This window comes from Alnus glutinosa, chromosome 3 (genome assembly GCF_958979055.1).
Source record: "Alnus glutinosa chromosome 3, dhAlnGlut1.1, whole genome shotgun sequence".
Taxonomy (NCBI): domain Eukaryota; kingdom Viridiplantae; phylum Streptophyta; class Magnoliopsida; order Fagales; family Betulaceae; genus Alnus; species Alnus glutinosa.
The window spans coordinates 25,469,092-25,483,102 of NC_084888.1; the positions used below are offsets into that span (position 1 = coordinate 25,469,092).

Consider the following 14,011-nt stretch of genomic DNA (forward strand, 5'->3'; position numbering starts at 1 on the left):
TTAGTTACTATAGCCTTTCTAAAAACCAACCATAAAAAGAAAGAATGCCGATGGATGGCCAGAGGGTGCCAAACCAACTTCCACCACGCAACAACCAAGAGTTTTACTCACAACTAATCCCAAGTAGCTGGACAAGAATAATCACCACTCGGAGAGTGCCAAACAGCCAAATCCTCACCTCCAATAAGAATCTCAGGCAGCCTACTTTCAATTTCCACAATAGTATTGGATCGGGCATATGGCCAGTACCAGTCCCCACCCTTAATGATCTTAGACACCTTAGCATCAAGGGGAATACCTGAGTCATGCACTGCACGGGTGCCAAAACAATCCAGCAGATAACCTGTAGGATGCCACTTATCATGCCAAAAGAAAATCTGAGAACCACTCCCTACTTTGAAACTCAAAAATTGTTTAGCAATATTTTGAAGTCTCAGCAACTTCTTCCAACACCAATAGCAATCATTGGGGATAGAAACCTGCCAAAGGCTCTTTCCTTTCAGCCTATTCTCTTCAATCCAAGCCACCAAAAGAGAGCCAACTTTGGTAAAGAGAGCCCAAATATGCTGCAAGATAGAAGCATTATTCCATACTTCCAGGTTTTTGATACCTAACCCACCTTCACGTTTAGGATTACAAAGCTTCTCCTCGGAAACTTTAGCATGCGCCTTAGTATCTTTTCCACCCCACAAGCTAGAAGCCGTTAAATTTCTGCTGAAGAAGAAAAATAACCATTTTAGGCAAAATAAAGACTTTAGCCCAATAAACCCGCATACTAAGCAAAACAGAGGATACTAGTTGGAGTCTTTCAGCAAAGGACAGATTCCGAGCTAACCAGGAATCAAGACGACCAGCAATTTTGGAGACCAAAATCACAATCAGTTGCTGTCAGCCGCTTAGAAAGAAGTGGAACTCCAAGATATTGAATAGGCAACTTCCTTTCATACATGTGCAGAAAATTCAGAATATCATTTTTAATCCCCAAGGAAACTCCTCCAAAGAGCACCGAACTCTTAGCGGGATTTGCCTTCAACCTGCCAGCTCTTCAAACTCCTCAAGAACATCATTGATGACTTTAATAGAATCACAAAAAGCAGTAGAGAATATAAGGAGGTCATCCGCAAAGCATAAATGAGTAAGCTTTAGTGAACTATACTTCGGATGAAAATCAAAAAGAGGGTTATGAATAGCAGCCTCCTCAAACAACCGGGATAAACCCTCCATAGCAATCACAAAAAGATAGGGAGAGAGCAGGTCTCCTTGTCTAAGCCCTTTCCTACCTTTAAAGTACCCCACCAATGTTCCATTAAGTGCAATAGTGAATCTAGGAGAAGTGATACACTCTTTAACCCAATTAACATAGACAGTAGGAGCAACAACGCAGCCCAAGCAATGCAAAACATAGTCCTAATTAAGGGAATCATAAGCTTTCATTAAGTCAATCTTGAGGGTGCAACGAGCCTTACCCACTGTTCTATGATAGTTGCACACTAGTTCTTGAGCCAACAAAATATTCTCCACTATACTTCTCTTTGGAACAAAAGCACCTTGATTAGAGCTAATTACCTCATCTAGTCCAGCCACCAATCTGTTGGCCAGAATCTTTGTAATACATTTGTAGACCAAGTTACAACAAGAAATGGGCCTGAAATCCCCCATAGTAGTAGCATTCTTTTTCTTAGGGACAAGGTTTATAATTGTAGAGTTGACCTCCTAAAGCAGCCTACCTGAAGAGAAGAACTCTATAATAGCATCTCAAACATCCTCCCCCACAATAGGCCAAGCTTGCTGAAAAAACCCTGCAGAAAACCCATCAGGGCCCGGGGCTTTGGATTTATTCATAGAGAGAGAAACTTGTTGAATCTCATCCTTAGTTACCCGAGCCTGCATGAGCTCAATACAAGAAGGAGAGAACTTCTTACAGAACAAATTAGCAACTTTATCAGCCTTCACGTGAGTGAATTCATGAGAAGTATGCCCAAGGAGGTTCTAGTAATAGTCCAAAGATATGTCTTTAATACGATGCATATCAGTGACCCTAGTCCCCTCAACATCCAATAAGACCTTAATCAAGTTAGAGGAATTTTGTGCTTTAACCACCATGTGGAAAAAGGCTGTATTTCCATCTCCTAAATTCAAGCAATTATTCCGAGACTTCTGCTTTAAAAAATTCTCTTCAGCAGCTGTGATAGAAATCAGAACATGCAAGCATTCTCTTTCCTTTTGAAGCCAAGCAGTGTCTCCATAAAAAGAGAGGAATGCAGCCTGAGCAGCAGTCAACTCCCTCCTAGCTTGAGTCACTCTCTGTCCCAAACCCCCAAAAACCTCCAAATTTTTCACCTTTAAGATTCGCTTCACAATCTTAAGCTTAGAATAAAGCCTAAACATAGAATAGCCTTCTACATTGATACTCCAGCCTTCCACAATCCAATCCAATGCAATGTTCTTTCTATAATTTATACAACGTTAGTTTTTGAAGGGCTAATGTTAGCTTGGGTACAACAAGATTTTAGATTCTAGAGTACTCTTATGTTGTGTTGTAACGGCATAACTCGTTAGGGTTAGGTTCATCAACTTAGTCGTTCAGAGGTACAAAGAATTATAAGATCTACCGGAGCAATTAAGTAAAGACAAGATAATAAAAATAACATCAATTGAAAATGGTCATTTAATGCAAAAATGTATACGTTTGGTATGCCGAATAAACCATTGGAATGGTGAAATAATCATTCTTTTATTTGGTTGCACACTATGTCTTGAAATAACCATTTCCATGGGAATTGTTAGTGTTATTTGAAGGGCACAATTCTATGAACATTACACGCTTTTTCCTCTCCCACTTTCACAAACCTCTTTAATGCCCTGAACAATTAGTAGTCTTCCGAAGCAAGTCCCATCCTTTTCCCCATTACGCGTCATTTCCTAAACAAGTTTCATTTTATTTGTCTCGTTTTTCCCTGCTCTCTATTTCTCTCTCTCTCTCTCTCTCTGCAACTCCAAAGAATGAAAAAGCTTTTTAGACACGAAGAGGAAGATGGAGGAAGTGTCGACAGAGAGCACAAATTAACTAGATTCCAAGCAGTTTCTTGAGAACAATTGCTCTCGTGAAGCTGAGACTCCCCCATCCCTTTCCATGTAACTTATTGTGCAAAGAGAGAGAGAGAGAGAGAGAGAGACTCGAACGATCATGAGTACTCGGCGGAGTCGTCGGTTGTGGAGTAGTGTTGGTACAAGCTGTAACGACCCAGGTCAATGCATTTTTTTTTTTAACCCAATCAACACAATAACCTGTGCATATTTAATAACTTCTCATAACATAAATATATCAGATTAAAGATAATACATTGCAACAGAAACATCTAAACATATTGTAATAACACATAACACACAAAGCTAACATAAATGTCTATATTTATAAGGATTTGAAGTTGTATTATCAACTACATACAAAAGAAAGGTTATACAAAAGTTCCATATGCGACACAGTGCCATAATTACATCATGAGTGTTTACAAGCTTGCTCCAATGCAATACAAAAGGAGATAGACTAAACACATGTTAGCCAAGCACAAAAGCAAATAGCATCCCACGACCTCAATCGTAGTAATCCAAGTACACGGTGACAAGATCATCATCAGCGCCCTTGTCACCTGCATCAACAACATTTTCTATTCGATTGTAGGGTTTCCATGATAACATAAGCGGATATATGAGTCCACAGTTCTAGTAAGTATAAGAGTCACTGAATTTTTACACTGAGCCAACTTTTCACTTTCTACACAAGTTTACAATAACAACTACCTTTGGGTTTTATATTCTTTTGAAATAAACAATTCATAACTAATAAAGTAAACATTGTAGTCATAAAAACCAAAAAACATACTATTTAGCTGTGAATATATGTACATGACCCAAACTCTTGTTCGGAAGCATACACAAACAAACCCATCTAATTAACTTATAACATATGTAAATATACAGTATACCTCAGCTACATAGATATACGTATGTCTCGCCCTGTAGAGTAGCAAAACAGGCATATTAATATATCTAGGCCTAGAATCGTATGACATCACAACTCAGTTACACTCATATACATGCGTTCCACCCTCTTGAGTAGCGTAACACAAGCATATAAATATATCTAAGCATGACACGAATAAAAACATCGTATGGAACTAGGTATAACGAATATATATATATATATATCCCATTGAGGCACATATACATAGTGATACATCTATTATGAAAAACTTGACAACTCACAACATGTCCATCATAGTAAATTATGCAATGCATGCTTTCATTTATTCCATTAAGTCTTTTATATTCTTGCTTGCCTATTACTCTATGAACTTGTTTTCGGCATCTTTTACGATATCCTTGCGCATAACATACTTTTCATCATTAAGGATTTCTCCCTAAGCAGTGAGAGCTTGGTACTCAATTATGATAGTCTTTTCTAATTAGTTAAAAGTAAAATTAATTTATTGTCTAGCTAGGTCCCTCTACAAACCGGTGGTTGAATTATGGATTTTTTCTGAGGACATAATTATAATTTGGAATAGGTAATTACTTCCTTCGTACTCTTTGATTCATTGTTAGTTAACTTGGTTTTGTGTATCTATGGTTGTTCTGGCCCCATCTAGTTGTAGTTTTTAGGGGCTGTTTGGCTGTACCCTCCTTGTGTTTGTATTCTAGTTCTATTATTCTATTAATCAATTCTTATTCATCCAAAAGAACTTCAATTATTGTTATAAATTAAATGGATAATATTGGATTTTGATCCACCGATAATTTTAAAAATTACATCACCTTTGAAGAAACAAGAAAGGTACAAAGAGTCTTCTTTCTAACATTACTCGATCATTCCGCAAGCATACTAGTTAGTAAGAAATATACAACACACTCACAGCATATAAGAAAGCAGTTGCAAACCTTTATTTATTGCATTGATATTAGAACACTCCTATAGTAAACATTTTTTAATACAGAACGTACGTTGCACAAGGTTTCTTTAGATAAACGATAGATTCAGACACCACAATAGGCTTTGATAGGGCATTTGGATTTATAACCCTCATCTGTGCGAAAGAAATGCAGTAATCCAGTATGATCAAATGGCTTATACTGCAAGGGGTGTTCGTCATCAACAAGCTCTTCAGGTACTTGTACAATTCCATTGCTGAATGAAAACAGTCCGAGGGAGTACCTTGTTTCCTTCCCATTCATGGTTACTCGATGGCTAGGAGAAAGAATTCTGTCATTGCTCCATGCCTAAGCCAAGCAACACAAGCATCTGTTAGAAATGCAGAATGAACGCTAACTTGCTTACACTTCTTCGAAAGAAATATTAAAAAGACAAGTAGAAGAAGCAAACCCAAAATGATTCCAGACAGTCCAATTTATCACTTCAATTAATAATTAGATATGAACTTAAACTAAATCCTTCTGTCTTGGTTAGTTTTCTTTTCTTTTATTCTTCTTTTTAATCAATTTAGTTCTGATTTAGAACCGCAACCCCCATTTTGGGGTTCAAGCAATGAAAGCATAGAAGGAAATAATTATTCTATTAATTTCAGAACCTCTCGTCTACAAAGCTTGTTCAAACGGAGTTTGGGAACGAGTGGTTCTGCATGCAGAATTATCTCACACAGAATGGCTTGTCTGCAATCTCGTTCGAACGGGATTTGCAGACGAGTGGTTATGTTTGAACCCAAAAATTGAGAGTTGTCATCCTACATAAATTTCTTTTGCTCCCAACAAACATCAAATTAGATGGTAGTGACCAACCATTAGAGCGTCGCCTGCAATTACTACGAAGGATGAAGGTGAGAACTCCACATTAATCCAGTTTCCGTCCTTTGTTTCCACCTCCAAACCGTTAACTTGATTTTGGTGGAGTATGGTTGAGAAGCTCTTGTCAGTATGAGTGACAAAAGCAATATTAGGCTCATTCCCCTGTGGTACTCTATTCTTCAACACTCGAAGAAGGTAAGTGGTCGACCCTTTGTGAGAATCGTAGTACTTCTCAACACCATAGCTTTCATGTATCATTCTGCTCACCATATCGTCTAGTTCCGCTGCTAGCTTTGCGTATGAATGCAGACGGGCACTAGGCAAGAAAGCATGAGTGAGAAACAAAGAAAAAAAAGAAGAAATAATAGTAAACCAGTTCAACTGTTACCAGAAATTATCGTTTCCATTAGGCCACATTAGATTTGTGAAACTCTGAGTTCCTTCTTGGGTTGTTGCGTTGTCAATGCCCATGCTTTCATGGAGAGGAAGCTTAGGAATTTGTCCAACATACCCATTCAAGGGCTTTTCATATTTGTTTCGCATTTTGGTTTCGGTGGGGAGATCAAACAACTCTTCCAGGGCCCCAAAGACTCCATTGCGAAGGTCTGAGGGGACTTTGTTGTACACTAGGACAAAGCAGCCGTAGTCTTCAAGTGCTAGTCGAACTTCCTTGCATGCTGACTCCCAAGAGCTTGTACCAGGCTTCAAATTTTCACTGGAGAAATCTAGAACAGGAAGCTTAGGCTGCAATTCTGAACTCATTTACGCTAGCTTTCTTTCAGGCCAGTAGTAAGTTCAAAGGCACCTGATGAAGGACAGTGAAGAACACAAGTTTGTTTTATATATATATATATATATAAAGAAATGTAGTACTGGTGCAATTGTGTACGTTATTATAAGACTAATAAGATGTAATTGCACACAGAAAATATATAAATTCTCCAACCTGTAAACGTTAACCTTCAAGCAGAGCCGTGAACATTTTTCTTATAAACATGTGACGTTTATGGTACATAAGGTGATGTCCGTGTGGAAGTCTAGAATTCGTATATTCCTTTGAATCAGCTTTATTTGCTATACCAATTTCTATTATACCACGCTCTCATACCATTGTATGTAGAAATCAACCATTCTTATTTCGATTTTAAATTGTTATTAAGCATCTACGATGTATAAGGCTAGCCTTAGACTTTACCCCCTCATAAAACAGATCTGAGTGGAGGAGGGAGCAGATCCCTTTCTACTCTCTGCTCCTACCCTTCCCATCCATTCTAGTTTTTTTTTTTTTTTGTAGGTATTGTCCGACCATATCAACAATTTTGGCCTCTCCGCGCTATGCATATGTCCATCTATCTCTGTGTTGTGTTGTACATCTCCTCCATGGCCACTGTTGCAGTTTGCTGGTTGTGTTTTATTTTGAATAAGAGTTTTTCTTCTCTTTAGATTTGCCTTCATTAACGATCTATAAAATGAAGGTTAGTCAGGTGTGAGGGGTTATCTCTCACGGCCGGTTTAAATAAATTTTTCTATGATATTTGGCTACCTTGTCTTAGATATATCTAGTCTACTCAGAGCAGATCTGCTCTTTAACTACTATTTATGTATATGAGTTAGCAAAAAATGATAGTTATAGATAACACTTTATTGTAAGAATTTTAGTTGTATCTATGACTATGTAACCTCATAGCATGTAGCTATGATTTTGCAGAGCTTTATGCTTTGCAATGTAAGAGCTTTATGTGATCATGATCTTTGATCAATAAAATCCTCAGATCATTTGTTCAAAAAAACGATTTATATTAAGCGTATCTCTAATAATATGGTGAATATATAGCAGGTCCGGATTCATTATGCTAGCGAATTATTCTCTTTTATATGGGATCACTACAGCAAGCAGTTATTCATTCTCCCTTCGGTAAATCATGCTGACAATCAATACCGGAGATAAGGGTGCTCCATTTTTTATATTTCTTAAAATAAATTTGGCAATGAATTGTGCAATGGACAAAAATTAGCTACAAACCAGTTTAATAATCTGACAAGTGTCTTGAAACATGTGAGAAGCACATTTGACTTTTAATAAACTTTAACGGTACGTGTTAACCTCCCGTTTGTTTTTCTTTTTCTTTATATTTTTTTTCCTTTTTTACAACAAAAAAAAAAAAAAAAAAAAAACATTTCTTCTTCAAACCTAATATCTCTTTCAAATAAACTGACCTTTAATTCTTCTAACCCTCTTTTTCTTCATTTTTTTCTTCCCCTTTCTTCTAACCCCCCCCCCCCCCCCCCTTTTTTTTTTTTTTTTTTTTTTACATGTTCTCTTTCCAATTAATTTGCTTTCACATGATAAACAAGTTCAGTTGTGTGAGATTTTTCTTTTTTCCAAATTTTTTATTCACAGCGAGTTTGTGATGGTTCTTCACTGCAAGTTTACTTGATGGTTTTCTTATCCTCATGACTCATGACTATTCCTCTTTTTTAGCTAATTTTTGTCCATTTTTTTTTAGAGTTTTTTATTCCCATCTGGCACTCTTAATTTTTTTTTTGGTCCTAAATGGACCAATTTTTTCCTATTTTTTTTCTTCCAGTTTTTGTCCTAAACCAAACAATTTTTGTCCCTTTTTTTTCTTCTTTATTTTTTTTTTACGAAACAGTTTCAAAATAATGTGTTTTACCCATTTTTCGAAATAGTTTTTATCCATCGCATTAGCATCATCTAGGGAAAATGCGTCCAGCCATATGCTTGTTGTTTCAACTTGTGTTTGTTTATTAGAAAATATTTTGTATAATGGAAAAGTTTTCATTTTGTTTCCCATTTGAAATTGTGCACACAAAAAAATAAAATAATAATAAAAAAGAATACTCTTGACTCATGAGGATAAGAAAACCATCAAGTAAACTTGCTATGAAGAACCATCACGAACCTGCTGTGAATAAAAAATTTGGAAAAAAAAAATAAAAATAAAAAATGGACCATTTAAATACTACACAAATTTTGCTTCAGTCTCCCCTATGCCATTCTTTGGTGTACCTCGATACCAATGGCACATAAGGCCTTCTACCGAAGGCCCATTTGATCCAACGACTGTGAGATCATCTAGAACCAAGCCAAGGTAACCAAGGAGCCTTTGAGCTCCTCGAGCCATTCAGTTTGGCTTGGTTGGCGAAGAGCCCATCACCCTAGCACCAAACACATCCTACCCCAGGTATGAGGATTCGTAGATCACATTAAGATATGTCATATCCAATTACCCCCTCTAGCCACGTTAAGTAACCGCTAGGCCACACAGGATAACCTCATCGATATTCTTGGGAGGGAATCTCCAACTGCAATGAAGAATAGGTGGGATTCCCAAAAACTATGCCAGAAAGAGGTGAAAATGGATAGCCTATAAATGGAGAAGAGGAGGATTCCCCATGTTCGCTCAATTTCCATCTTACCTAGACTCATGTGTTTTACCTCAATTTCCTCTCGTTTCTCCTCATGATTTTCTCACTTCTCTGCCCTAGAGTTTGTACCGAATTTGTTTGTGATTGGCTGCATTCTGTTGAACAAAATCACTTCTATGTAATGATGCTTTATATTCAGGGATGTTTAATTCAGAGTCTACACTTCCAGTTATGAGCTTCAAGAAGACTCCATGCAACTTTCAAAACAATATAGTTCAGTTCCTTTGCATCCGTCCGAACGACGTGGTATTCCGTCCAGACGCTCATCTATCAAAGTATCATTCGTCCGGACGATGAGAACGTTCCGTCCGGACATCCCTCTGTCCAGAAGCTTCGAATTGTTCTCGATTGCATCCATCCGGATGTCTCAACAACACGTCTGGACGTCATTCTGTGTTCGACAAGTAAAAGGATTTCTTTCCATAAACAGATATGGGAAGACAGCTACAACCGTCCGGACGATGTAGTGTTCCAGTCCAGACGCTATCCTTGATAAGGCAAGTTGTGCAGAAAACGTTCAACCGTCCGGACGTCAGACTCCATGGTCTAGACGCTCAGGCCTTAATATGGAAATTGCATGCAGCAGAAGTGCAACCGTCTGGACACTAGGGCAACACCGTCCGGACGCCTCCTAGAAAAATCGTATTAGACGCGATTTAGGTTTTCTGTAGCCTATAAATAAAGGCCCCTAGGCATGTAATTTGTAAGAATTCAATATTGAATTTCGTAGAGCTTAGGGAGTATATTTTAGGAGTTTTTGTGCTAATCCACTCACTCCTAAGCCGTTGCAGTTGTGTGTTGTTGTTGTGCTGAAATTGAAATCTATCTTAGGGAGGAGCCCTAAGGTAAAGGATTCCATTGAAGACCCCTTCAAGTAGGTGACTTGGTTGGGAGGCGTTCATGTTGGGTTACACGTTAGAGTTCAAGGTATGACCACTGCATAAAGGTATGTGAGTGCTACTTCTTTGTAACTAGCTTTGTCTTCTAAATAATGGATTTCCTAGATTTGGCTGCCCTAGAGTGGTTTTTCTCTTCATAGAGTTTCAACTTCGTTAACAAAATACTTGTGTCATTTAAATTCCACTTTTGCATTATTTTGATAACACATTGTGCACACACACACGGTTAAATAGAAGTCATCTATTTTTCAGAAACCTTGGGTATTGATTCTAGAGAGTTTCAAATTTTGAGTTCATGTTCATGCTATATTGAGAGACATTGATCTTTTGTCTATCAGGTTGACGTGTGTATAGTCTTCCAACCTTTGTGACGGCTTGGTTAAAAATAAAATAAAATTATGTCATGTATTTGAATCGAGTCACCACAGCTTTTGGTATGATACCAGATAGCAGTTTAGTCCTCGGAGCTTGGACCATTGAGAGTAAGTGTCTAAAGTTGTGTTAGAGTCCAAGTGTAACACCCGAGCTTTAGCATCTTAAAAGCTTCTAACAAAGACTAAAACATGGAAACCGTAATGAGACTTAAGTTTTGGTGCATTACATGTCTATTAGAATGCACCTACCTACGAGTTGATGCTTGTCCATGTGGTCTTCTCTATTAGTTTGTGTTGGCTGCATTATGTTTGACAAAATCACTATCATGTAATGTTGCTATCATAATCAGGTATGCCGTATTTTTTAGAGTCTTCAAAAGAATTTCAGAAAAGCTATTTCAAGTGCTCAAGGAAAATTCTGTGCAGATTCCAACTCAGAGAAGTCGGATCCCATGTTTCCATCCAGACGGCCCAGTCATGCATCCGGACGCCCATCAATGTCAAGAAGCTTCGAACAGTTCAAGGATGCATCCGTCCGAATGTTGTGGCAACACGTCCGAACGCACTTCAGAGTTCTTCAAGATTCCAACTTTCCTTCTCAGACATGGAGTGGGAAGACAGCTTGCACCCGTCCGGACATCTGGACAACAATGTTCGGACGCTGAGATCCTTGATAAGGAACTTGTGTGCATACACTTTGCATCCATCCAGACGATAGGGTAACACTGTCAGGATGCGGTCCTATTATGGCAATTACGTGCAAACAAAGTGCAACTGTTCGTATTCTAGGGCAACACCCTCTGGACATGGCCTTAATATGGAAAAGCGTGGAGCACGTTATGGAAAGCCGGTTGGACAGAAGACCGTTTGGACGCTCAATGCTTCCATTTGGATGCCATCTAGAGAAATTAGAGACAGACTCGATTTAGGTTTTATAAGCCTATAAATAGAGGCTTCTAGGCATGTATTCTGCACAAAATTGGGTATTGAATTCTCTATAGCATAAAAAGGGTGTTTAGGGAGATATTGTGAAGATCTACTAGATCTCAAGATGTTGCCGATGTGCTGTTGTAGTGCTCTTGTTGAAGTCTATCTTAGGGGAGGAGTCCTAAGGTAAAGGAATCTATTGAAGACCCATTCAAGTAGGTGACTTGGTTGGGAGGCGTTCACACTAGGTTACATGTTAGAGTGCAAGATACGATCGCTGCATATGGGTATGTGAGTGTTACTGTCTTTGTACTATCTTTGTCTTCTGTAAAGTAGATTTCCTGGGTTTTGCTGCCCCGGAGTGCTTTTTCTCTTAATTGAGTTTCCACTGCGTTAACAAAATATCTGTCTCATTTAATTTCGCACTTTTGATATTTTGTTACACGTTACCCATACACAGGCGGTTAAATTAGAGGTCAATTTATTTTTCATTCTCTACACTAACATAACAACTTTCCAAAGCAATGCCGCCTAAAGAATAAGCTCGTCGACAATGTTGCGCGAGGGAAGAAGTGAATGATGGGGATGGCGGTGAACAACTTCCTCCACCACCTCCTCATCCTCCTCCGTCCCTACCACCATATGTGCCCCGAGCACCATAGTTTTGGGTACAAGCTACACAATTCCTGGCCACGATTGTTTTCGATTTTCAACACCAAAGGGATTGTGAAGAAACAATCAAGTGCTCATCGGCAAACTTCTTCAGGCACAATTCTGCAATTTTTTAGGGTAGTGAAGGTCCTTTGGCCGCCGACCATTGGATCACTAGCCTTGGAACCTTATGAAAGCTCTAAAATGTATTGATGAGCAAAAGGCTAACTATGCAAGGCTGAAGGTATCAAGCTCCATGGCATCAGGATCCAAGGCACCAGGCCCCACGGCGTCAGGCTCCTCAGTATCAGTGGCATCTACAGAGATTTGTTCCTGCCAATCAGAGTGGCAAATCTAAGACTAAAAAATCAAGGCACTTCATGAAGAAGCCACAGAAGATGGAGGATGATCAATTCTATAGGGAGCTACCTATATGGATGTAGAGTATGATACAGTGGATGGATCATCAGATGAAGTCTTGTCGACAACCACCAGAAGGAAGGAAGGCAGGCATGGGTCAAAAAGGAGGCCGACATTCACCCTGAAAAATAAATGACTTCTAATATAAATGAGTGTGTGCAAAAATGTGTGCAACAAAATATCAAAATGTAAAATTAAAGGAAGCAGATATTTTGTTGATGAAGTGAAAACTCAGTTAAGAGAAAAACAACTCTGGGGCAGCCAAACCCAAGATATCCACTGTTCAGAAGACAAGACTAGCTACAAAGTAGTAGCACTCACATAACCTTATGCAGTGGTCGTACATTGAACTCTGACGTGTAACCTAACACGAACGCCTCCCAACCAGATCTCCTACCTGAAGGGGTCTTCAACAGAATCCTTTACCTTAGGGTCAACCCCTAAGATATACTTTAAATCAGCTCAGCAATAGCACACAATGGCAACGGCTTCAGAGAGACAAACTTAACACAATAACTCTAAAATATAACTCTTTAAGTAGTATGGAATTCAATATCGAATTCTTGCAGTTCTCAAGCCGAGGGGCCTCTATTTATAGACTGCAGGTTCAAATGAGAGTCTGGCTTGAAATACCTAGATGTCGTCCGGACGGTAGACATAAGGCGTCCGAACAGACAACTATGCGATCGGCTTTCCAAATTTCCTAGAAATTCTTTTCTGAATTGAGCCGCATCCAGATGGTGTTACCCTGTCGTTCGGACAGTCGCACTTTAGCTGTAGGCAATTTCCATATCAAGGCTTGGCGCGTCCAGACCATACGATATGTCATCCGAACGGTTGATCTGATGCAGGCAATTTCATATATGAAGCTCGCGCGTCCAGACCATGCAGATCGTCGTCCGAATGTTTGAATTTTGAATGCGCGACTTGCCTTATGGATGAGCACGTCTGAACGGGAATCCACATCGTCCGGACTGAGTGGCGTCTGGAGGTGCTTCTGAAACGTCCGGACGGATGTAAGCTGGAACAGTTCAAAGCTTCTCGAGACAGAGGAAGTTCCGGACAGAAAGTTCTCGTCGTCCGGACGGATGATGCTTTGGATAGTTGGGTGTCTGGACTGTATATCACATCGTCCGGACGGCTGCAAGGGATCCGATTTCTCTGACTTGTAGATTGTGCAAAATCTTCTAGAAGAACTTTGAATAGCTGAATCTCTGTTTAAATGCATCATTACATAGAAGTGATTTTGTCCAACAGAATGTAGCAAATCACAAACTAACAAACTCCCCCTTTGGCCATTCTGGGACAAAAATCACTTGACTGGTTAAAAATACAATCCCGGTCCAAATCAAAAAGTAAAAAAACTAATCCCCATTTTTGTCACAAAGGGACAAACGGTAAACAAGAGTAAGGAGAAAAACCACACAAAAATTACTCCCCTTAAGTGTCTCAAAAGGACAAGGGTAAACAGAGTAATAATATCTAGGAGTT

The 14,011-nt window shown here is 38.9% G+C and overlaps 1 protein-coding gene across 1 annotated transcript; it reads right to left on the reverse strand.

The window, feature by feature from the left end:
• Window positions 1-4,798: 4,798 nt before the first annotated feature.
• Window positions 4,799-6,604, reverse strand: LOC133864715 (probable 2-oxoglutarate-dependent dioxygenase AOP1). Its single transcript, XM_062301125.1, has 3 exons — window positions 6,188-6,604; window positions 5,794-6,115; window positions 4,799-5,277 (listed from the first exon to the last, which is right to left on the reverse strand). The coding sequence occupies exons 1-3, from the start codon at window positions 6,559-6,561 to the stop codon at window positions 5,035-5,037; spliced, it is 939 nt and encodes a 312-aa protein (XP_062157109.1). The 5' UTR covers window positions 6,562-6,604; the 3' UTR covers window positions 4,799-5,034.
• Between the last annotated feature and the right edge of the window lie 7,407 nt (window positions 6,605-14,011).